The 25,844-nt window shown below is 40.7% G+C and overlaps 1 protein-coding gene and 1 pseudogene across 1 annotated transcript; one reads left to right on the forward strand and one right to left on the reverse strand.

Annotated features, from left to right (window-relative positions):
- Nucleotides 1-734: 734 nt before the first annotated feature.
- LOC139418389 (protein phosphatase methylesterase 1-like) lies at nt 735-22,134 on the forward strand. Its single transcript, XM_071167789.1, has 14 exons — nt 735-1,039; nt 1,603-1,696; nt 8,193-8,285; nt 10,097-10,154; nt 10,279-10,330; nt 10,821-10,975; nt 11,182-11,272; nt 11,378-11,443; nt 11,512-11,632; nt 14,304-14,433; nt 14,564-14,608; nt 14,795-14,859; nt 21,088-21,155; nt 21,670-22,134. The coding sequence occupies exons 1-14, from the start codon at nt 954-956 to the stop codon at nt 21,671-21,673; spliced, it is 1,128 nt and encodes a 375-aa protein (XP_071023890.1). The 5' UTR covers nt 735-953; the 3' UTR covers nt 21,674-22,134.
- Nucleotides 22,135-22,330: 196 nt separating this feature from the next.
- Nucleotides 22,331-23,299, reverse strand: LOC139419222 (odorant receptor 131-2-like; annotated as a pseudogene).
- Between the last annotated feature and the right edge of the window lie 2,545 nt (nt 23,300-25,844).

The raw sequence follows: 25,844 nt of genomic DNA on the forward strand, positions 1-25,844 counted from the left end.
TTAATGACAGTTTACATGCGTTCAGGATAGAGGAAGACATTATTTGAGTATAGAAGGTTAACTGAAGGACATAGCAGTAACCGGGGTTGTTACCTGTGTTCTCCATGATTACATAATATGTGTGCTGTTACCTCATGGCATTCAGCACCTCACAAGGGAATCTCAGAAATATCAACCTTCATCCTGGTCAGGGTGGAAGGGAATGATGGGGGAGATTGAAGCAATGATGATGATGGCATGGTGTAACAATCCCTGTTACCACAGACACACAAGAGTATACACACATCATTGCACATGTCAGAAGTGAGGCTATTTCTTAATTGCTTTGACTGAGGAGTCAGGTGTGTATAAAAAGGACACTGCTCATCTCTGCCCTGCATCACACTGCATTCTACTGGTTACTGTATGGTAATGCCCACCAGTATTATACTTCACCTCCTTTTATTGGTGCACACTTGCACACATAGGTGTACATACCTGTATGCAGGGGACTGATGCCTTTCACCCATAGAGGTATTACATTAACTTGCACCCCAGGGATGATGATGATGATTAGGTTTCCAGTTATGACTATTATGATCATAACAGTTGGTATTATGATAATGATTATAATTTCGATAAAAATGATTACGTCATCTTTTACTATTTACATATGTCAAGCCACGTTTTCTGGGAAATGTAGTTTTTGTATGTCTGTATCTCGGTGTTTTAGTTGAGAATAGTGTACAGTGTGCAGACATATCCCAGAGTGCAACGTGGCAAATGGGTTGTGGGAGAGGATTGGTTGTGTCGTGAAATGAGAACAATATTAGCTGCATTTGCAGATTTCTTTTCAATTTGTTGCTGCGAAAAAGCTACCCGGTATTGGAAGAAAAATCGTAGCGTATGGTTGGTTAGAAGGAGGGGCAAGATTTGGTAGTTGACTGAACGGCCTTGGCCCCGCGTTCGACTGAATGGAGAAACAGCTGCATTTGAATTTGTTAGCCTCCAGACCTCCCGTGCCAGGAGGTTTGCAGTCTGGGTCTAAAATGAGAATGGGGTGAGTTCATAGTCAGTACAGTAGTTGGGGTGCTTGGCGAGGTTTTCTCTGATAGTTGTGACTAAGCACTTCCAACTGGAGAATGCATAGCTAACTAATATGAGCCAACAACAGTCTATTTATATGTTTAACTGTGGCAAAGCTAGCTAGCTAAGTTCACAACATTGGTAGCAAGCTAAATGGGTAACGTTAGCAAGCTAGCTAAAGTAACAGTTCAATCTATCTGACAGTTGACATTGGGTACTGAAACTAGTGAGGCGTTTCAATTATATTATCTTGTCGTGAACAATGCTCTTATTCACTTGTTGTTCCATTCAAGTGCGACAGACAGCTGGTTTTGATAGGTCAGGCTGTCATCATCAGTAACTTGAGTCAAGTGACCGTTCTGAAAGCAGTTGCTAAGCTTTCTAGCTACGACTCTTTTATGGGTTGTGCTGCCTCCATATTCATCACTTTTGTTATTTGAGTGTGTACTACTGGGTTTGAACTAGAGGATAATGTAGGACTGACTATTTTAAACAAACAGTGTAATCTTCGTGTTTCTTGTACTCCACCTGAGACAGACCTGGACGGAAGAGAGACTTCTCCCCTCTGTCCTGGAGTCAATACTTTGAAACGATGGAAGATGTTGAAGTGGAAAACGATAACGGCAAAGATATATCCTTTACTGCGGAGCCAATAAGCTTGCTACTGTACTTCTACATTATTCATGGTTCTATTCAATGTGTATCTTATTTTTGAAAAATAATACAAAGCCTTTCATACAGTGTGTAAATCCTGATCCAGTGCATCATGAGCATATAATGTGGCACTGGACAACGTGACCGGGAAGATTTTAATTTACCGCCATTTGAGAAATGTAAATTGTAAGAGACAATTTATGCATGAACTGAAAATGTGGTCGGAGACTCCATATGGAGGATGTGTTAATTGCTGAGTACTGCATCACCATGCGCTGCCCACATTTTGTAACAATGCGGAGGGCTCCATATAGCTCTGCATTGACATGATTGGTTGACAGTAGGTGGGGGCAGGAGGTCCTGGAAACACAAACTCACTTCCTTGACAACAGCTCTGCACTTCTCTTCGAAGTGCAAGAGGTATGAATGCCCTGCCTTCTGCAGTGGCTGTAAATGCTGCACGGCCAATACAGACAGCAGATTGACCATGCAGCGCCTTTAAGAACCCATTAGGGCGTCCATCCATGGTGCTCAGAATGACATGCATCACATTTAGATTATGTTAATGTGTTTTAACATAATGTGTAACTCCTGTGATGAAGCAGCTAATAAAACATCATTTTCAAGCAATTGCCAAAATGCAATTCGTGGGAAAACAACATTCTAAACAGCAAACCTTATAGCGGTTCCATATGTTAGAAACTTAGAATAGAGGGTTAATCTTAAGATGCAACAACTAGGATGGGTTGCTATTATGACTAGTACAGTATGGTGCCTTTGGCTTCTGGACATCAATAGAAAGTTGAGATGAAAACCAATAGAACAGGAGGGAAATGGCATTGCGGTGGATCCAATACTAAAGTAAATGGAAATATTACTTGGCCACAGCGGAATCGATAATCATTAACTTATAAAAAGAAAAATAGCTGTGAATTGTTTTAAATCATAAACTCGTTTTTGGATTCATCGTTGTGCTGCACTCACTTGAACAGGAAGTTGGTGCGGTGCTCCATCTTTTGGGCAAATTTTGTCATGAAACATTGTCATCAAAGTTTTGCATTCTCTGGATTTGTGGTGCTCAAGACAACTGGGAACTCTAGAGGCCCGAGTTCACGACTTGGAATTCTGAGTTGGATCACCGTTCAAAATGTTTTTTCCCCAGTTGGAGCTAGTTTTTTTTTTCCAGAGTTCCCAGTTGTCTTGAACTCACTGAAGTCTGAAATTACCCAGTTCCGGGTTTCCATTTGTTTTGAACGCGGCGGAAGTCATGCTGGATTGACAGCATAACCAATCTATTCAACCTTTTCTGGCTCATAGTGTTGCATGTGAATGTTAATCCTTTAAGCTTGAAAAAGACACCCTTAAACTGAGACTTGGACCACACTCCCTCCACCGAATACCAGGCAGGGGACGCAAAATAGTGATTGCTTTGCAACGCTTGCAGTTAGCCACTGATTCCTTCCAAACCACTCATTGTTGAATTTGCGATTTCCAACTTGTTGTTTAATGTTTGTCCAAGGGCCGATGAGCACCGATACGTTTTTATCTAAATTTATGTCAAGGTTGAAAACGATTTGCCAGTATATTGTTGACATGATTCATGATGACTGGTTGCCTGCTAAAATTTTGAAAGTATGATATTGACAGTTCAATCAAAGCTACGGTAGATGCAGTGCATCTTCACGTTTTCCACATTTTTGTTACGTTATAGCTTTTTACTTAGGTATTTGGCAGCGATTACAGCCTCTAGTCTTCTTGGGTATGATGCTACAAGCTTGGCACATCTGTATTTGGGGAGTTTCTCCATTAGTTTTTTCTGCAGATCCGCTCAAGCTCTGTCAGGTTGGATGGGGAGCGTTGCTGCACAGCTATTTTCAGGTGTCTCCAGAGATGTTAGATCAGGTTCAACTCCGTGCTCTGGCTGGTTCACTCAAGGACATTCAGAGACTTGTCCTGAAGCCACCCCTGCATTGTCTTGGCTGTGTGCTTAGGGTCGTTGTCCTGTTGGAAGGTGAACCTTCGCGCCAGTCTGAGGTCCTGAGCCCTCTGGAGCAGGTTTTTATCATGGATCTCTCAGTACTTAGTTCTGGTGTGGCTTCTGTCTGTCCACTCTCGTCACCACTCTGATTGGTGGAGCGCTTTAGAGATACGCTGCAGAGATAGCTTGCTTCAAAGCAGCCTAAGACATGCCTCATATGAAGTAAAACATTCAGGTTTCAAACAATGAACTAGTTTTTTTTTTCAAAATGCAGACTGCTTCCAGTTCACATTGTAAAGTAGTGGGTGATGCGCTGATAGCCTGTTGCCTGCAGTTTAATGGTGCTTCAATTACCAATAAAAATGGTAGCTTTTTTTTATTATGCACTGAAACTGTTCTTAACAGGCAATTGCTTTTACATTTTTTATTCAATTTATGGGCTATGGAGAAGCAAAATAAATCCCCATTTAAAATCTGTTCTGTATGTTATGCACATAAACTCAGCAAAAAAAAGAAATGTCCCTTTTTCAGAACCTTGTCTTTCAAATAATTTGTAAAAATCCAAATAACTTCACAGCTCTTCATTGTAAAGGGTTTAAACACTGATTTCCATGCATGTTCAATGAACAATAAACAATTAATAAACATGCACTTGTGGAACGGTCGTTAAGACACTAGCAGTTTACAGAAGGTAGGCAATTAAGGTCACAGTTATGAAAACTTAGGACACTAAAGAGGCCTTTCTACTGGCTCTGAAAAACACAAAGAAAGATGCTCAAGGTCCCTGCTCATGTGGACTGTAGATGTGGCCAGGGCAATAAATTGCAATGTCTGTCATGTGAGACGCCAAAAACAGCGCTACAAGTAGACAGGACGGACAGCTGAACGTCCTCTCCGTGGCAGACCATGTGTAATAATGCCTGCACAGGATCGGTACATCCGATCATCACACCTGTGGGACCGGTACAACAACAACTGTTGTGACATTTCTGTAATTAATCAAATTAATTAAGCAAGTACCAATCAAAAGTTTGGACATCTTCTCATTCCAGGATTTCTTTATTTTTACTATTTTCTACTGCTAGGTTCTTATTTTTCAGAGTAAATGACTCACGGACACTAGAGAAGCTTAACCAAGTTTAATACTTCCCAAAGGTTCTGTACAGCTGTGTTCAGACAGCAAAACATTTCTCACCATCACAGTTATATACATCCCACTTAAGACACTCCTCCTTCCCTCCAATCCTTACATCTTATGGTTCAACAGGAAAAGGGTAACAGGATACCAAACCCTTATTACTCCCTTAAGGGGATCTGACCTCACCTCCTGACCTTACCTAATCCACAGATGTCCATCTGTCTTTCCTGTATCAACGCAGTGCTCTCCTCCCTTCCCCCAACACATTCCAACGCCATCTGGCTTTCTACAGAAAACCATTAACTTCTGACCTAAAACCCAGTCGTCTCTTTCACTCCTAATGTTCTATGCTTCTTCTCTATCATTTATTTAATATCTCAATGTTCAAAATGTTGATTCCAACACTACATTGTAGAATAATAGTGAAGACATCACAACTATGAAATAACACACATGGAATCAGTTAAGAACTAATTCTTATTTACAGGGACAGCCTACTCCTTCCTCCCCATCGGGGAATTGAACCCCGGTCTCCCGCTTGCCCGCATTCTCTATTTCAGCCATTATTGCGGGTACTTGAGGTCACCGGGAAAGTCTGGACATGGCCTGCTCTCCCTTATGTAAGGAATTAGGCACTTTCCCATGTTTACTACAGTATGTATTAGAGGTCGACCGATTATGATTTTTCAACACCGATACCGATTATTGGAGGACCCAACAAAAAAACGATACTGATTAATTGGCCAATTTTTATATATATATTTGTAATAATGACAATTACAACAATACTGAATGAACAATGAACACTTATTTTGACTTAATATAATACATCAATAAAATCAATTTAGTCTCAAATAATGAAACATGTTCAATTTGGTTTAAATAATGCAAAAACAAAGTGTTGGAGAAGAAAGTAAAAGTGCAATAATTGCCATGTAAGAAAGCTAACGTTTAAGTTCCTTGCTCAGAACATGAGAACATATGAAAGCTGGTGGTTCCTTTAAACATGAGTCTTGAATATTCCCAGGTAAGAAGTTTTAGGTTGTAGTTATTATAGGACTTTCTCTCTATACCATTTATATTTCATATGCCTTTGACTATTGGATGTTCTAATAGGTACTTTAGTATTGCCAGCCTAATCTCGGGAGTTGATAGGCTTGAAGTCATAAACAGCACAATGCTTGAAGCATTGGGAAGAGCTGCTGGCAAACGCAGGGATGTGCTGTTTGAATGAATGCTTACGAGCCTGCTGCTGCCTACCACCGCTCAGTCATAGACTTAATTATAATGTAATAACACACAGAAATACAAGCATTAGTTTACGGATTTGACCATATTAATGACCTATCATTTAGAAAACAAAACGTTTATGCTTTCAGTGAAATACGGAACTGTTCCGTATTTTATCTAACGGGTGGCATCCATAAGTCTAAATATTGCTGTTACATTACATAACCTTCTATGTTATGTCATAATTATGCAAAATCATGGCAAATTAGTTCGCAACGAGTCAGATGGCCCAAACTGTTGCATATACCCTGACTCTGCATGCAATGAACGCAAGAGAAGTGACACAATTTGCCTAGTTAATATTGCATGCTAACATTAATTTCTTTTAACTAAATATGCAGGTTTCAAAAAATTATACTTCTGTGTATTGATTTTAAGAAAAGCATTGGTGTTTATGGTTAGGTGCAATCGTGCAACGATTGTGCTTTTTTCGCAAATGCGCTTTTGTTAAATCATCCCCCTTTTGGCGAAGTTGGCTGTCTTTGTTAGGAAGAAATGGTCTTCACACAGTTCGCAACGAGCCAGGCGGCCCAAACTGCTGCATACCCTGACTCTGTTGCACAGAACGCAAGAGAAGTGACACAATTTCCCTAGTTAAAGGAATTTCATGTTAGCAGGCAATATTAACTAAATATGCAGGTTTAAAAATATATACTTGTGTATTGATTTTAAGAAAGGTGTAGATGTTTATGGTTAGGTACACATTGATGCAACGTCAGGGCTTTTTTCGCGAATGCTCTTGTTAAATCACCCGTTTGGCGAAGTAGGCTGTGATTCAATGATAAATTAACAGGCACCGCATTGATTATATGCAACGCAGGACAAGCTAGTTAAACTAGTAATATCATCAACCATGTGTAGTTAACAAGTGATTGTTAAGATTGTTTTTTACAAGTTAGTTTAATGCTAATTAGCACCTTACATTGGCTCCTTGCAGCACTCGCATAACAGGTAGTCAGCCTGCCATGCAGTCTCCTCGTGGAGTGCAATGTAATCGGCCATAATCGGTGTAAAAAAAATGCAGATTACCGATTGTTATGAAAACTTGGAATCGGCCCTAATTAATCGGTTGGCCTCTAGTATGCATTGTATGTCAGCTATGTTTACTTGTCAGATGGCAACAACAACTGCCCAAGTTACAACAGGAATGTTACAACAGGAACGCTCTCCATCAGTGCTCAGACTGTCCGCAATAGGCTGAGAGAGGCTGAACTGAGGGCTTGTAGGCCTGTTGTAAGGCAGGTCCTCACCAGACATCACTGGCACAACGTTGCCTATGGGCACAAAACCACCGTCGCTGGATTCAGACAGGATTGGCAAAAAGTGCTCTTCACTAACAAGTTGTGGTTTTGTCTCACCAGGGGTGATGGTCAGATTCATGTTTATCTTCAAAGGAATGAGTGTTACTACTCTGGAGAGATCGATTTGGAGGTGGAGTTTCCGTCATGGTCTGGGGCGGTGTATCACAGCATCATCAGACTGAGCTTGTTGTCATTGCAGGCAATCTCAACGCAATGTGTTGCAGGGGTAACATCTCACAGCAAGAACTGGCAAATCTGGCGCAGTCCATGAGGAGGAGATGCACTGCAGTACTCAATGCAGCTGGTGTCCACACCAGATACTGATTGTTACTTCTGATTTTGACCCCCCCCTCCTTTATTCAGGGACACATTATTCAATTTCTGTTTGTCACATGTCTTTGGAACTTGTTCCGTTTGTCTCAGTTGTTGAATCTTGTTATGTTCATTCAAATATTTACTCATGTTAAGTTTGCTGAAAATAAACGCAGTTGACAGTGTGAGGACGGTCTTTTTACTTTAGTTGTGATAGTTGTTGGATAAATAAGATACACGATGACTCGAGGCCGAATTCCACAAAGTTGTGGAAATTATCCTATAGACCGATAAGCATGAGGGTCTACTGTATTTCCATCAATTGGTATTTCCATCAATGAATATAAAGTATTATTTTGCCATAGGATATATATTTTTTTTTCCTGGCAAGTTTTATTGGCTTTAACAGAAGCCCTGATGTGTCTAGACTCTATATTCCTTGACTACTCTGCACACGTTCAGAATCTATAGAAGTGGCCAGCATGGTCCTGTGCTTCTACTGCTCCATGGAGGAGGCCACTCTGCTCTCTCCTGGGCTGTGTTCACTGTGAGTAATACTATCAAATACCAGATAGAGCACCCATCCTGTTTTATGTTTACACACTACAGTGGTTCCTCCTTTAAATGTTGCAACATTACGCTGGGGGACTTAGAGGTCATTTGTGATTTAGTACGGTACCCTGCGTCACCACGTCATTGCTCCAGACCAGCACAAGGGGGAGTTAGTTCTGATTCTGATTTTGGGTCCTACTGTGTCTCTGACAATGAATGGGTGACATAAATCTAAAAAAATAAAAATAAATTGCGGCTGTCAATGAAACTGAATTGTGTGTATTGTAGGCTATGTTTACTTGTCAGACTGCACAGTAGCCTAATAAACAAATGCAGGTGGCTTATATTTTCAAAATGCTTTATTATCCAAATGTAAAACATATTGTACAGTACCGTATTTCTTCATCAGCATCTTTATATTGTCATTAATAAAATAATGATAGAAATACTCTTTCAAAATGCAGATGTTGATTTAGTTATGGATCCATAATGAATTACTATGGGAATAAATATCACTGAAATACAGAAATATTGTAACAAAGTTGCCTAATGAAGGCATAGAAATTGTTGCTTACTGGAAAATACTCTTTCAAACACACATGCTCATGTTGTACAGCATCATTATGGCTATTGGCAGAGCTATATTTTGGCCTTAATAAATATTATTTTGGCCTTTTTATTCAGATTACAATTGTCGTTTTCAAAACAAAGACAGTGAGCGATCTCCAAAATATCATTATATGCGCCTTCCCGCTGTGGACGTCTATTTCAGCACTGTTTTGCACTGCTCTGAGACAAGCATGGAGAAACAAATGTTCAATTATATTCTTAAGATATGTGTTGACAGAATATAAGCAAGTGATGTATGCTAAATAATCAAGTTAGGTTTCTCCTGAAATAAATTATTCTAAATGGCAAACTGGCTTTATTTACAAATTAGTGAGACTGTCTCACCCTATGTTCAAGAATGGCCTTTTTCTCACTCACTCTAGGTTAAATGAAAACGAAATCTCCAAAATAGCTTTACTTTTTAAACAAGCGATTTATTATTAATTAATTTAGAATTCTATAAAAGCCCCTTAGATATTCTCACAGATGCTAACGGAAAATGCCCCTTAGATATCAATGTAAAATCCTCAATGTAATTATTAGCGGAGAGTCACATCATTGAAAAACATATTTTTAGATATACCATATGCCTGCCATAGGCGAAATGAGTATTGCTTACACTACAATTAGGGTGTGGAAATGTTATGCCCCTTGGATATTAATTTAGAATCCTCCAATCCTCTTATGCTGTAGCCTACTCCCGACCGTCACGTTGAACAGCGCAATATTTTCCATTCCATTCTAATGGAAACCCTGAGGGTTTCGTCTTTCTCGGAATAGAAACACCATAATATGAATCTAATTAATTAAGCCACATTTCTTAATCAATCCCATATACTATGTTATTACAAAAAAGGTTTTCAATTATCTAGTAATGCCAATATGGGAGACTATTAAATGCTCCTCAAAGTTGCACTGGTGGTCAAACTAGCACTAACTTGCAATAACTTAAAAAATGGCTGACAATTAAATAACATGCCATAGAATGCTGCAGCAGCCCGCAAGGTGTGCTGCAGTATAATGCAACTTTTTTAAAGGAGGAACCACTGTACCATCACAACATGTCTTGCATTTAAGGTTGTGTTAAGTGACTGTTGAAAATGGAGCAGGATGTTTGTGAGCATGCCTTATAGCACAGATTGACACTGCATTCAGGTCAGAGTTAACAGTTTACACAGAGTTGTTTTGTGTTTTCAGGAGGTGATATACAACAGAATTAACTGCAGGGTGGTGGCTATGGACCTCAGGGCCCATGGTGAGTGGCTAACTCTTCCTCATGATAACACACATTTCATCTGGTTACCTCACATTCAATCGTCTCAATAGTATTCGTTTTTTTAAATTACATTTATTTTTTTACAATTTTCTGTCCCACACAGGTGACACCAAAGTAAAGAATTCTGACGATCTCTCAGCGGAAACAATGGCCAAGTAAGTTGTCAGGAATATTTTGGCTACTAACATTTACAGATAAAATTACCCACACGCTCTGTCATTCAGAGATGAGTGTTCTGCAGGGCGAGGGATGAGGGAGGTATTGTGTTGTTAAGATGATATGGGAGGGAACAGGACTGGACAGGAGGCAGTGGTGTAGGTGTACTGCAGGGGGGTGAAGAGAACCTGCTGGAGAGAGAGGACTGAGTCAGATGAACCATCTGCTGCTGCTGCTGCCTCCCACTGAGACACTAATCTGCTGTTTGATGCAAGGAGAAAACAGGCTTGCTGCATCCCCAACATAGTGTTTATATCAACAAAGTGCCAGTGGGAAGAAACTGACGTCTCTGCTCTGGAAACTAAGGGACAGAGATTCCTATATTGTCCATATTCTGTTGTCTGTGGTTGTTTGAGGAGCTGGATAAGGCTGGTTTGTATGAGTGAGATCGTTCCTGCAGTTGGTTGATGCTGGTGTTGTCTCCACCAGGGACATTGGCAAAGTGGTTGAAGCACTCTATGGAGAAAACCCGCCTCCGATCATGATGATTGGACACAGCATGGGTGGAGCTATAGCAGTTCATACCGCTGCAGCCAACCACGTGCCGTCGTTACTTGGCCTTTGTGTCATTGACGTCGTGGAAGGTGAGTATAGTACTTGTGGGGTTTTTTTTGTCCCATGATCGGGACTTTTGATGATCAAACAAGCAGCAATTGGGGAGCTGGAAAAAGAGAATTGATTAATTCATTGTTTTATATGCTAGTAAAGTGATATGACACAGCTAGGCGTATTCATCAATTTATTGATTGACTGATTAGTTAATCATATTTGTGTTATTGTATTTATTCAGGCACAGCAATGGATGCCTTAAACAGTATGCAGAATTTCCTCAGGAGTCGACCAAAGACCTTTAAGTCTGTGGAGAATGCCATTGAGTGGAGGTGAGATGCTGTCTATACACGCTGAAGTGTAAAAATACTCAAATGCTTTACTAATAGAGCATAATCCAAGTAATGTGTTTTCTGAACTTGTCCATCCCCCATCAGTGTGAAGAGTGGACAGATCCGAAACGTTGAGTCAGCCCGGGTGTCCATGGGAGGCCAGGTGAAAAAGTAAGTCTGGACTTTCAGATGTGACTGTTCAGGACCTGTAACTAAATAAGTCTTTACCTCTTCCATAGATGTGAGGAACCCCTTAACAGTCCAGGTGTCTCCAAAAGCATCAGTGAAGTCATCATTGAAGAGGAGGAGGAGGAGGAAGGAGAATCCAATCACAAGAGAAAGAAGGAGGACGACCAAGAGGTCAGGGCTGAGCTGATTAGTGGGAAATGTTGTTGATTTAAAAACTACATTTTATACCTACAGTGCATTTGGAAAGTATTCAGACCCCTTGACTTTTTCCACATTTTGTTACGTTGCAGCCTTATTCTAAAATGGATTAAACCATTTCCCCCCCACTCAATCTACACACTGACCCATAATAACAAAGCAAAACCGGTTTTTAGAAATCTTTACAAATTTATATAAAAAATTTGAGAGAGAGGGAGAGAGAGAGAGAACACACACTGTCTCATCTTCCTGGCATCTGGGAAGCTAAGTAAAATACCATCCTGTGTAGATAACCAAGGTGGTTTATGGGAAGGTTAGAAGTGACTGACTAAGCAATCTTGGTATCAGCTATAGGAAAACTGCATCGTCTGTAAAGGCTAGACTCTCCGCCTAACAGTCCATCAAGACTCGTGGGCTGACGGTCTCATTATTGCAATAATTAATCGATATTAAATAAAGATTATTGTTTGAAGAAATTACCAAGACCAAGTCTCTCAGTACTGAATTTTCACGACAGTCTTCTTGGATATGATGCTACAAGCTTGGCACACCTGTATTTGGGGAGGTTATTCTATTCTCTGCAGATCCTCTCAAGCGCCGTCAGGTTGGATGGGGAGCTTCGCTGCACAGCTATTTTCAGGTCTCTCCAGAGATGTTCGATCGGGTTCAAGTTCAGGCTCTGGTTGGGCCACTCAAGGACATGCAGAGACTTATCCCGAAGCCACTCCTGCATGGTATTGGCTGTGTGCTATGGGTCACTGTCCTGTTGGAAGGTGAACCTTCGCCCCAGTCTGAGGTCCTGAGCACTCTGGAGCAGGTTTCATCAAGGAACTCTCAGTACTTTCCCCCGATCCTGACTAGTCTCCCAGTCCCTGCTGCTGAAAAATGTCCCCACAGCATGATGCTGCCGCCACCATGCTTCACCGTATGGATGATGCCAGGTTTACTCCAGACGTGACGCTTGTAGTTCAGGCCAAAGAGTTCAATCTTGGTTTCATCAGACCAGAGAATCTTCTTTCTCATGGTCTGAGAGTCCTTTAGGTGCCTTTTGGCAAACTCCAAGCAGGCTGTCATGTGCCTTTTACTGAGGAGTAGCTTCTGTCTGGCCACTCTACCATAAAGGTCTGATTGGTAGAGTGCTGCAGAGATGGTTGTCCTTCTTGAAGGTTCTCCCATCTCCACAGTGGAGCTCTGTCAGAGTGACCATTGGGTTCTTGGTCACCTACCTGACCACCTACCTCTCCCACGATTGCTCAGTGTGGCCGGGCAGCCAGCTCTAGGAAGAGTCTACGTAGTTCCAAACGTCTCCCATTTAAGAATGATGGAGGCCACTGTGTTCTTGGGGACCTTCAATGCTGCAGACATTTTGTGGTACACTTTCCCAGATCTGTGCCTCGACACAATCCTGTCTCAGAGCTCTACTGACAATTCCTTCGACCTCATCGCTTGGTTTTTGCTCTGACATGCACTGTTAACTGTAGGACCTTAAATAGACAGGTGTGTGCCTTTCCAAATCATGTCCAATCAATTGAATTTACCACATGTGGACTCCAATCATGATGATAAAACCGGACTCAATTTTGAGTCTCATAGCAAAAGGTCTGATTATTTATTGTAAATAAGGTATTTCTTTTTTTAAAATTTGGAATGCTAACATTTCTAAATGTTGTTTTGCTTTGTCATTATTGGGTATTGTGTGTAGATTGATGGGAAAACATTTTATTTAATACATTTAGAATAGGGCTGTAACGCAACAATGTGGGGAAAGGGTCCGAATACTTTCTGAATGTACTGTATGTATTCAGGTGGGTTTGTATGCACGAGTCTCCTTAGGCATTAGTGGCTGGGCCATTCCACAAATGCGGTACATGTTGAGAAGTGTAACTTGTTTCTTTAGACATTTTTTTTATTTTTATTAATGGTTTTACCATATTAAAATGAGAGTTCAGTTCACGTTACAGGGGTGACCATAAAATGTGGGACAGATCAGATGAAATAAATAAGAAATTAATCAAAAGCAACAAAATAACTAGGGCTTTTCAATTCTGGTTCAAATCTTCCTGGAAGTGATGGTGTTGATGGAGAGATGTCAAAATACTGAATTTTGGCCCCTTAGCGAGCCTTTATTTATACTGAACAAAAAATGTATACAGATGTAAAGTGTTGGTTTAATGAGTTAAAAAGATCCCCGGAATTTTCCATACGCACAAAAAGCTTATTTCTCTAAAATGTTGTGCACACATTTGTTTACATCCCTGTTAGTGAGCATTTCTCCTTTGCCAAGATAATCCATCCACCTGACAGGTATGGCATATCAAGAAGCTGATTAAACAGCATTATCATTACACAGATGCACCTTGTGCTGGGGTGAAAAAATATATAAAAGGCCATTCTTTTTCTTGGAACATTCCAGTTGATGTATACATCTGGGTGCATATGTCATCTGGGGGAAGTGTATTACATTTCCCACCTTTACACAGTCTGTTGTAGTGTGTACATGAAGAGTAAATTAACATAGGGCGGCGCACAATTGGCCCAGTGTCGTCTGGGTTAAGGCTTGGCTGGGGTAGGCCGTCATTGTAAATAAGAATTTGATCTTAACTGACTTGCCTAGTTAAATAAACTGTCTCTTGGCCTTCTTTAGGTGAAGAAGGAGAGCCTCTATACCTGGCAGATTGATCTGTCAAAGACAGAGAAGTACTGGGAGGGCTGGTTCAGTGGACTGTCTGCCCTCTTCCTCTCCTGCCCTGTGCCAAAACTGCTCCTGCTCGCTGGTGAGTCCCTTAGTTAAGTCAGTTTTAATCCACATGACTGTAAATTGTTTTCAATATAATTAAAATACCTTTTTGTCTTTGACATTGGACTAGAGCACACATTGTTGATATAACATTTCTCTCTTTACAGGTGTGGACAGGCTTGATAAAGATCTCACAATTGGACAGATGCAAGGTGAGGACGGCCTCATAGATTAATGTGTGTTAGGTTGGTTGGTTGTTTACAATTATGGCGCCGATAGTGACCGTGAAATCCCACTGTAGATCTTCCCCCAACCACTCCTTGTTGGTTTACTGTCACATCCTTTAAATCCAATAGAAGTGTGTTGCACATGAAGATTTGTGTTCTGTTTGTGTTCAGGGAAGTTCCAGATGCAGGTGCTCCCTCAGTGTGGCCATGCTGTCCATGAGGACGCCCCTGAAAAAGTGAGTGGGTTTTAACCGTCTGGATATGAAGTTATGAGGCTAAACAACTGCTTGGTGCATGTGCAGGCAGGTTACTAGAAACACATGTCGATTTTGGAGGTTTGAAAAGAGAATGTCGATAAATGCTGTCCTCGGCGCTCACCCCAAAAATTAAAAACTACGGCAGAGCTCTGGGCTGGAACACACGATGCTCAGATCCAGGGTACGCTGCTTAGACCACTGTGCCCGGCAGTTCACAATTGTCTAGCAAGCAGGGAGAGTACTTGATGATACTAAATTAAAGCCCTTTTAATTTATTTATTTTTATATAAACATTTTATGCTTTCCCCAAACCATAGCCCTAACCTTGACCACTTTATTATGAATGCCTAAACTTAACCCATTGAGTTGTTTCTGTTTTAACCCTGTGTCTATGTAGCCTCACTACTTTTATAGCCTCGCTACTGTATATATATATATATAGCCTGTCTTTTTACTGTTTTATTTCTTTACTTACCTATTGTTCCCCGAATACATTTTTTGCACTATTGGTTAGAGCCTGTAAGTAAGCATTTCACTGTATGGTCTACTACACCTGTTGTATTATTCGGCGCACGTGACAAATAAACTTTGATTTGAACCACGCCGAATTAATTGTTAAAACATGTACGTTCATCCAAATCCCGACATGAAACTATGAGATCAAGTTGGCATTTCTTTGTTTCCCATTTTGTTGCGATAGTCGAGGTTCAGGGAAAGTAATATTGCACACAAAATATAATTCTCAATTAGGGCTGGACGATATGGCCAAAATATCATATTTTTTTTAAATTGACTATTTTTGTTTTTGACTAGCCTGGTTAAATAAAGGTGAAATAATACATATATATATATTTTTTTTTAAATACTGTTCAATTCAACTTCAACCTAAAATAATTTCCTGCATTTCTGTCAATTTCTGCATTTCCTCCACTCATTTGAGATCATTTCCACACTGCCATGATATGGGCAAATATACTAGGCTTTATTTTTAACCAAATGTTGCCATTGCGATTTAGATCAAAACACTTGGGTGAACTTTTGGAATCATGGAAATAGAATATTTATTATAATTATATAGTTAGAATATAATTAATAGTGGGCACTTTGAGTACAGTGTTTGACATGACAACGAATGAAAATGCTATGGATGAGTTATTGTGACAGGGTAGGAACCAAAGTTATGTTCAGTGTTTCCTCAGGAACCCTACAATCTTTGGCTACATTAAATATTTATTCACACAGCCAACATATTCATGCTTTGCCTATTCCTCTTTGATTTAGAAGATACTGTTGCACAAACAACATGCTGATTTAGGCCTCCACCAGTACTGGTATCAGGATGTATTAGCTAGCTACGTTTGCTCTGACTCAGTACTTTTATTAGCTTGTTTATTTTTTATTGAATATCCAAAACATACAATGTACTTGCAGTGAAGCCGCTCAACAGCTACATCATACCAGTCATCCAACAGATCCCATTCAGAGCGATACACAGAAGCATCCAGGGTCAATTCCCAGCTCAAGGGCACGTTGACAGATCTCCCGTCAGGGGCGTTTATTGGAATGAGAGTGTGTATATGTACAAACACCTGCACGGCATCAGCCTCAGGCAAACCGGCATTAGTTGTTAAATCACTGCCCCTCAGTGTCATTCAAACATACTTTTTATTATGTTTATTTAGACTTTTTTAAATGTTTTACTTTGACAATCATATCTCCCGCACAGCAACTCCACTCCCACTTGTCTCCAATTCCACATCCCAACATTCAGCTTCCCTCAGCCCATCCCACCTATCTCTGCTGGCCACCCTCTTCGGATTTCTACGCAACACATATCTTTCAACTATGCTGTGATGTTTAACGTACAATTTCAATCTATCTAATCGAATAGAATCCACAGATTGCGAGTTGAAAATAAATATTTTTGCTAAGAGTATTAGGAATTGACATGCCCGCTTTCTCCAGATCTCCTAACAATACTATTTCTAGGGTCAATTTTAGATCAATGCTATGCAATTTCAGCCATTCCTGAACCTGAGACCAGAAACCGGCTACCTGAGGGCAATACCAAAATAAATGGTCCATTGATGCTGTATCCTCACGACAAAATCTTGCAGAGCTTCGATGATTTTATGCCCAAAATATTTTGTTGGTAGGGCCTCCCGGGTGGCGCAGTGGTTAAGGGCGCTGTACTGCAGCGCCAGCTGTGCCATCAGAGTCCTGGGTTCGCGCCCAGGCTCTGTCGTAACCGGCCGCGACCGGGAGGTCCGTGGGGCGACGCACAATTGGCCTAGCGTCGCCCGGTTTAGGGAGGGCTTGGTCGGTAGGGGTGTCCTTGTCTCATCGCGCACCAGCGACTCCTGTGGCGGGCTGGGCGCAGTGTACGCTAGCCAGGTGCACGGTGTTTCCTCCGGCGCATTGGTGCGGCTGGCTTCCGGGTTGGATGTGCGCTGTGTTAAAGAAGCAGCGGCTTGGTTGGTTGTGTATCGGAGGACGCATGACTTTCAACCTTCGTCTCTCCCGAGCCCGTACGGGAGTTGTAGCGATGAGACAAGATAGTAGCTACTACAACAATTGGATACTACGAAATTGGGGAGAAAAAGGGGTAAAATTCAAAAAAATATATATATATTTTGTTGGTGGCAAGACGTCTATATAATTTAGCTGAAAAGCACAAAGTCTTGAATCTTGCGTTTTTATCAACCCTGTACCATGGAATCGGTACATCAAAAATCTCTCCCCAACTATTTTGCTATCTGTATGGCACAGTTGTCAACATCCTGGTCCTCAAATGAAACTGAAACTGAAACTTTCCTATTTATGCTATTTTTATTCCTCTGCCAGTTTTGATCCTTAATATTAGGCAGACAGATCAGTTCCCTACCTCCTCCCGCTGCCACCCGCCTCCTCCATTTTTGGGGCAATGCTGTAATCAATTGGTTGTACTCTTGGATTGAGCAAACCTTCCCGTACAATTCTCATAACTCCATGAAGGACAAAACTCTACCATTCCAATTTACAAAATAATTTAAGAACAAAATACAATTTTCAAACATCTTTCCCATAAATACAGGTATTTTATCAACCAGCACATGTCTATTTTTACTAGTTTTCTATCTTTTGTAATATGAATACCAAGTATGTCTACTTCACCATCAGCCCATTTTATTGGTAAATTGCTGGGTAACGTAAAAGTTGTATTTTTTAAAGATCTAATACATAATATTGTACACTTATCATAATTAGGTTTTAGTCCAGAGAGTACAGAAAAGTTATCTAGATCTTCAGTGAGACATTTGCAGGGATCTAGCTTCCAGACTTAATATAAAACTTTAATCATCGGCACACCTTTGGTTTTAAGCCTTGGATTTCTAATCCTCTAATGTTGTTATTAGACCTGATTTTTAATAGCTAGCATTTTGATGGCCATAACAAATAGATATGGTGACAGCGGACCCCCTGTTTAATGCCTCTTGACAATTCAAAACTCTCTGAGAAGTAGCTGTTATTTACTATTTTACACTTGGGGTTGCCTTACGTTATGTTTACCCATTTTATAAGAGAATTACCGAAATTGAAAAAATCCAGGCATTTATAAATAAAATCCAGTCTTAATTTATCAAATGCCTTTTCAAAATCCGCTATAAATAACAGGCCTGGCTTTCATGATGTTCTATTATTTCTAGTAGTTGTCGTATATTATCTCCAATGTATCGTCCATGTAAAAAACCTGTCTGCTCACGATGAACAATACCTGGTAAAACCCTTTTTTAATTCTGAGTGCTATGCATTTCGCTAGTATTTTTGCATCACAACATTGAAGTGTAAGGGGCCTCCAGTTTTTTAGATAGACTGGGTCTTTATATTTGCCATCTGGGTCTTAGCCATCTTGTTTTAGTAAAAGATAACTCAGACCTTCCTGCTGAATACCTGACAGACTGCCATTTCTATAGGAGTAGTTTAAAACAATCTAACAATGGGGCTTTTAGTATATCAAAAAAGGCTTGATATACCTCTACCAGTATGCCATCAAGCCCTGGGGTTTTTCCAGACTGAAAGGATTTAATAGCCTCAATTAAGTACTGGAAATAATTCCTTACCGTAATCTTTATTCAGTGGGAGAGGATGAGACAGAAAGGAGAACATCTGCCTAAAATAATTAGCTTTCTCTTTTAAAATATTATTTGGAGAATCATAGATGACTCTGTATTCAGTAACGAGTTTCTGCATATTATTTTTGTTAGCGTTCCTGTATTGGAGATTCAGGAAGAATTTTGTGCATTTTTCAGGTCTTTTGCTTTATTTTTTGTAATAGATTACATTAGATTGTACTTGAAAAAGTTCAAGTTATTTTTGTTTTTCCTCTAACTTATTTTGAGCAAAGGGGGGGTCAAAATCAAAAGTAACAGTCAGTATCTGGTGTGGCCACCAGCACTGCAGTACTTAATGCAGAATCTCCTCCTCATGGACTGCACTAAATTTGCCAGTTCTTGCTGCACCTGCAAGTTCCCGGACATTTCTGGGGGGAATGGCCCTAGCCCTCACCCTCTGATCCAACAAGTCCCAGACGTGCTCAATGGGATTGAGATCCGGGTTCTTCGCTGGCCATGGCAGAACACTGACATTCTTGTTTTGCACGAAATCGCGCATAGAACGAGCAGTATGGCTGGTGGCATTGTCATGCTGGAGTGTCATGTCAGGGTGAGCCTGCAGGGAGGGTACCACTTGAGGGAGGAGGATGTCTTCCCTGTAACGCACAGCGTTGAGATTGCCTGCAATGACAACAAGCTCCGTCCAATGATGGTGTGACACACTGCCCCAGACCATGACGGACCCTCCACCTCCAAATTGATCCCGCTCCAGGGTACATGCCTCGGTGTGACGCTCATTCCTTCAATGATAAACGCGAATCTGACCATCAACCCTGGTGAGACAAAACCCGCGACTCATCACTGAAGAGCACTTTTTGCCAGTCCTGTCTGGTCCAGCGACGGTGGGTTTGTGCCTATAGGCGACGTTGTTGCCAGTGATGTAAGGCAGGTCCTCACCAGACAACAGGCCTACAAGCCCTCAGTCCAGCCTCTCTCAGCCTTTTACGGACAGTCTGAGCACAGATGGAGGGATTGTGCGTTCCTGGTGTAACTCGGGCAGTTGTTGTTGCCATCCTGTACCTGTCCCACAGGTGTGATGATCGGATGTACCGATCCTGTGTTACACGTGGTCTGCCGCTGCGAGGACGATCAGCTGTCCGTCCTGTCTCCCTGTAGCGTTGTCTTAGGCGTCTCACAGTACGGACATTGCAATTTATTGCCCGGGCCACATCTGCAGTCCTCATGCCTCCTTGCAGCATGCCTAAGGTACGTTCATGCAGATGAGCAGGGACCGTGGACATCTTTCTTTTTGTGTTTTTCAGAGTCAGTAGAAAGGCCTCTTTTAGTGTCCTAAATTTTCATAACTGTGACCTTAGTTGCCTACCGTCTGTAAGCTGTTAGTGCCTTAACGACCGTTCCACAGGTGCATGTTCATTCATTGATTATGGTTAATTGAACAAGCATTGGAAACCGTGTTTAGACCCTTTACAATGAAGATCTGTGAAGTTATTTGGATTTTTACGAATTATCTTTGAAAGACAGGGTCCTGAAAAAAGGATGTTTATTTTTTGCAGAGTTTAGTCTCCTACCATAGCCAGCTAACTAGCGATTAGCATTAGTGGCTAACACGTTTTAGCTTAACTTGCTAAGAAAATACACACTAGCTGTTTGCGGATGTAAGAATCAAAAACGAATATTGTAATTATAGAACACTTGTGGATTTATATTAAGATCAAAGTGGAAACAGCATCATTGTCATCAACATTGTTGCATGTTCTGCTTTGAGCATGCAGACTGAACTAAAGTGTCTCATGGTCAAGCAACAACATGCGCTCCTTGAGTGACAGGATGGGACTAGGTCTGTGTGGAAAGGGTCATGGAGAGAGGGATGACTCAAGTAGCGGAGTAAACTATAAAAATGGACGTTACACATGGCGTATCACATTTAACAAACAAAACATTCAAATACCGTTATAGAAGGTAATGTAAAAACCCCAACCGGCCCGTGCATAAATACTGGTGTATATAGTTAAATACGGTATACCGCCCAACCCTATTCTCAATGTCTGGGAAGTAAAGTCTGCGAACTAAACCCACATTGCTTTTGTTTCCCCAGGTAGCAGACGCTCTGGCCTCGTTCATGGTCCGTCACAAGTTCACTGAACTCAAGGAGGGTTTCCTGTGGTAAGACTCATTTAACTTGACTAGAAACATATCACACATTTGTTTACAATATTATTTATTACTTTTAAGTCTGCTTGTCCAATAGTCAATGTACAATCTCATTGTTAAGACCTGCACAAACATGTATCGCTTCTCTGAACTGTTAAAATCACATGATTTATGGCCTAGCAGTTAGGACTGCTGCCTACAACACATGCTTGCTAGTGTCGGCGGGGGTACAAATCGGTCCCACTGCCTTTGTGACTCTATCTCTCTCCTCTGTCAAATAAAAAACAAAACCCTCAATGTATATATATGTACATTAAAAAAATCAACTCATAAATTATGGACGTCATACAATATAAAGTTTTGTAACGATTAACGATACACCAATATTGGTAGTTACTGTATAAGTTACTGTCTGTATAAGTAATTATTTTCGATATCTAATGGGATGCTAACTGGTACAGGAAAACCAAAAGGCATGTGTTTTATGCTTTCGTGTTCTTGTTTTTTTGTTGTCAAATTGTAACAGCTAATGGGAATGGGATCCAAATAAATAGTAAACTACATAGAAAAGTCCCAGTTTTGCCCTGGACCCAAACAGCACTTATGGAGGAGTTGCCTGGAGCCTCATGGACACCATCTTCTGCAAATTACTCCCAACTGGAAGAAAATAGATCGGGATAAATTAAATAAACTTGAGCACTGTACAACTGCAAAATTCTCAGCACTTTGGTTCTTAAATTTAAATTATCTTTTGAAAATGAGTTATTACTTTGCGAAATGTACATGTAGATCTTTTGCCAATATGACTTTGCCTTTTTGTTTTTTAATAAGGCAGGGATTTGGTTTCACCCATCCCACTCAACCTTTTTTTTTTATTTTCCTGTGATGGCTTGCATGTTTCTTGTTGAATTTTGGGTAACTCCATGTTGTGCTATGTGTTTAATAACATCGTTGGATTTTAAGAATGATGATTAAAAATGCATTAGGACAATTTCTACAGATCTTTTCATTTCTGTTCTGTTGCATGTCTGGTTTATGCACTGTTTACTTCCATGGTCAACAGAGACACCCATTAGGGACTATTCTGCCAGTGTACCAGACTGACGATGGGCTCCCAATTGTCCTAACTTACCCGGTCAGTTATCTGGCTTGAAGGAACATGAAGAAAAATAGTGCCAGGTTTTCTTCTATTGTACCATCACAGCAGCCTTGACCTTTCTAGTTCTGCAAGTTAAGTAGTGTAGGAACAGGGGTCGTACGGCATCATCCCTCAGCCCGTAGATGAGTGGGCTCAGACATCTTGGCAGGATGATGATGAAGAAGAAGAAGTTTAAGTATCGCAGGTCAATAAAGATGGTAGTACTGCCTACACTGGCCAGTGCACTTTCTATGGGTGCGTACAGAAAAGAGGAGAGCGACAGGCCCAGCTAAACCAGGTGCAGCAGCACTGTCTTGTGGGCCTTACTGGCTTTCGTTTTGTCAGAAGAGGCAGACCTGGCTGTGACAATTATGGCAATGTATGTGTAAATGATGATGAGAGATACAGCTACAAAGCAAAAAGCATTGAACCCCTGAAACACTTGCATCTGCCACAACGCAATGAATAACTTCTGCCGTGTGCAAAATATCGGGGTAACAAAAAAGCCGGGATCTTTTACTGTAGAATAAAGCATATCAATTATAAGATTTATGAATATGACAAGCCAGATGACAGCAATGGCAATGCCAGATCTTTTGGGTGTGGCTATGTCACTATGCCGTAGAGGGAGGCAGATGGCTGCATAGCGTTCTAGAGACATCAACGCCAGGTTAAGTGGGGCAACACGGGACATGCCACTGCCAAACATGACAAACAGTCCACAGACAACCTTTACCAATCGTAGATAAACCAAGGCAAACACATACATAAGGCAGCTGACCAGCAACTGCATGGAGTCATTTAATAGCAAATGTGTGAAGAGAATGTAGCGGGGAATTTCCATAAAAGTAATTCTGCTACTCATAGCAACAATCATCACGCAATTTATGTAGATAAAAAATACAGCCATCAGGATTGCCACTGCCACTTTAACCATAGTCCTCTCATTCATCTCAAATATGATCATCTGTTCATATATAAAAGAAGTCTCCTGAAAGGTTTCATTGGTTACTGCCATACTGAGTGCCTTTGAAAAGAAAGAGATTGAGAGGAGAACCTATTAGAACATCATTATTACAAGAAACTAAATGTTTATCTGATTAACATTATTCAAAATCTGTAAAAAATATAAAAATTCAGAGGTGACAGTTCTAACAAGTCCATAGATCTGTACACCGACATCTGAAATCTCAAACCTTTGTGATTGGTAGGACTGAGGGAGCCTTCCTCAGACTGTTGTTGTGCTGTTGAGATCTATATTTATAAATGGATGAAGTCGGTGACATCATGGTATCATTGGCCCTAAGGTAAAGATCATCTCTGATTGGGCTACATTTTCACTCACTCACACACACACACATGAGATGGGTACCAATACTCCCCAAGAACAGAATGATCTGAGAGGAGAGATGGTCAGTTGACAACTTATTGATCGTTCTCCCAGTTTACTTCAGTAGCACCGTATAGGCAGTGGTGGAAAAAGTACCCAAAAGTAAAGATACCTTATTATAAAATGACTCAAGTGAAAGTCACCCAGTAAAATACTACTTGATTAAAATTATTAAAGTATTTGGTTTTAAATATAGCTAAGTATCAAAAGTAAAAGTATAAATCATTTAAAATTCCTTATATTAAGCCAACCAGACGGCACCATTTTCTTGTTTTTTAAATTTACAGATCGCCAGGGGCACACTCCAAAACTCAGACATCATTTACAAATGATGTTTAGTGAGTCTGCCAGATCAGAGGCAGTAGGGATGACCAGGGATGTTCTCTTGGTAACTGTGAATTTGACAATTTTTCTGTTTTGCTAAACATTTATTATGTAGTTAGTACTTTTGGGTGTCAGTGAAAATGTATGGAGTAAAAAGTACATTATTTTCTTTAGGAATGAGGTGAAGTAGAGGTAAAAGTTGTCAAATACGGGGTTGGAAAAATGATGTATTGAACTATACACTGATTGTACAAAACATATTGAGTTGCACCCACTTTTGTCCTCAGAACAGCCTCAATTCGTTGGGGCATGGACTCTACAAGGTGTCGAAAGCGTTCCTAAGGCATGCTGGCCCATGTTAACGCCAATGCTTCTCACAGTTGTCTATTTGGCTGGATGTCCTTTGGGTGGTGGACCATTCTTGATACACGTGGGAAACTGTTGAGTGTGAAAAACCCAGCAGCGTTGCAATTCTTGATGTGCCTGGCATCTACTACCATACCCCATTCAAAGGCACTTTAATCTTTTGTCTTGCCCATTCAGCCTATGAATGGCACACATACACAATCCATGTCTCAAGGCTTAAAAATCCTTCTTTAACCTGTCTCCTCCCCTTCATCTACACGGATTGGAGTGGATTTAACAGGCGACATCAATAAGGGATCATAGCTTTCACCTGGATTCCCCTGGTCAGTCTGTCATGGAAAGAGAAGGTGTTCCTAATGTTTTGGAGACTGTGTATGGTGGTATTCAAAATGCAGCTACATGTACAGTTCTTCTGGCCAAATACATTGACACCCTTGCACTTTTCTTAAATAATTCCCTATTTCCTCTAAAATAAGTTACTGGATTTTCAACATTGCAGAATACATTTTATTATTGTAAAAAGAAAGAAGAAAAGATAAATGGCATGGACAAAATGATTGGCACCCCGGAGATAGTATTAGCTTGCACATCCTTTAGCCAAGATAACTGCTGACAAATATGCAATCAATGAGCTTGCTGCACCTTTATACCTGCACGTTGGCCCACTTTTCAGCAGCAAACTGCTCTAATTCTTCAATGTTTGAGGAGTGCCCTCCGCCAACTGCTGTTTTCAGATCTCGCCATAGATTTTGGATGTGATTCACATCTGGACTCTTTCCTGGCCACTCCAGAACAGTCCAGTGTTTCTTCTGGAACCATTCCATGGTGCTTTAGATGTGTGTTTGTGGTTGTTGTCCTGCTAGAAGACACACAACCTTCAACTGAGAGAGTTTTTAGACACTGGGTTGAACATTGCACTCCAAAACACCTTGATAATCTGCTGATTTCATGATGTCTTGCGCACGTTCATGGCCCCCAGCACCAGAGGCAGCAGAGCAACCCCACAGCAATAAACCAACCTCCCCATGTTTGATTATAGGGAGGGTGTCATTTTCTTTCAATGCTTAATTAGGTTGTTGGTAAACATAGAAAGACCCCAATGTTGAGAGAATGTTATGTGGACTCATTTTGCAGTACATGTCAGAGCTGTGTTTACCAACGACCAATATATTTGTCCGCAACTGCACCTGTCTGTCTCATTAGACCTCTGTCTATCCTGCTGTGAGTTGTCTTGACCCATATTCACAAAGCATTTCAAAGTAGGAGTGCTGATCTAGGTACAGGTCCCCTCTCTTATTCATTATGATTTATAAAGCTAAACTGATCCTAGATCAGCACTCCTACTCTAAGATGCTTTGTGATTACATGTACTGGACTCCTCCTCTACAGTATGTATTTCAACTACTGGGTGCTGCCTAGGATTAAAATCTGATGACACATGGTCATCAACAACAACAAAAAACAGGCACAACGAAAACATAGC

This window comes from Oncorhynchus clarkii, chromosome 10 (genome assembly GCF_045791955.1).
Source record: "Oncorhynchus clarkii lewisi isolate Uvic-CL-2024 chromosome 10, UVic_Ocla_1.0, whole genome shotgun sequence".
Taxonomy (NCBI): Eukaryota; Metazoa; Chordata; class Actinopteri; order Salmoniformes; family Salmonidae; genus Oncorhynchus; species Oncorhynchus clarkii.

Bases quoted from the DNA above. Each gene is read 5' to 3' on its own strand.
- LOC139418389 (XM_071167789.1), top strand. From the start codon at position 954: ATGGAGAAACAGCTGCATTTGAATTTGTTAGCCTCCAGACCTCCCGTG. The intron at 1,697-8,192 runs ATATCCTTTACT...ACTACTCTGCAC, and splicing joins AAAACGATAACGGCAAAGAT to ACGTTCAGAATCTATAGAAG. The intron at 10,155-10,278 runs GTGAGTGGCTAA...TGTCCCACACAG, and splicing joins TATGGACCTCAGGGCCCATG to GTGACACCAAAGTAAAGAAT.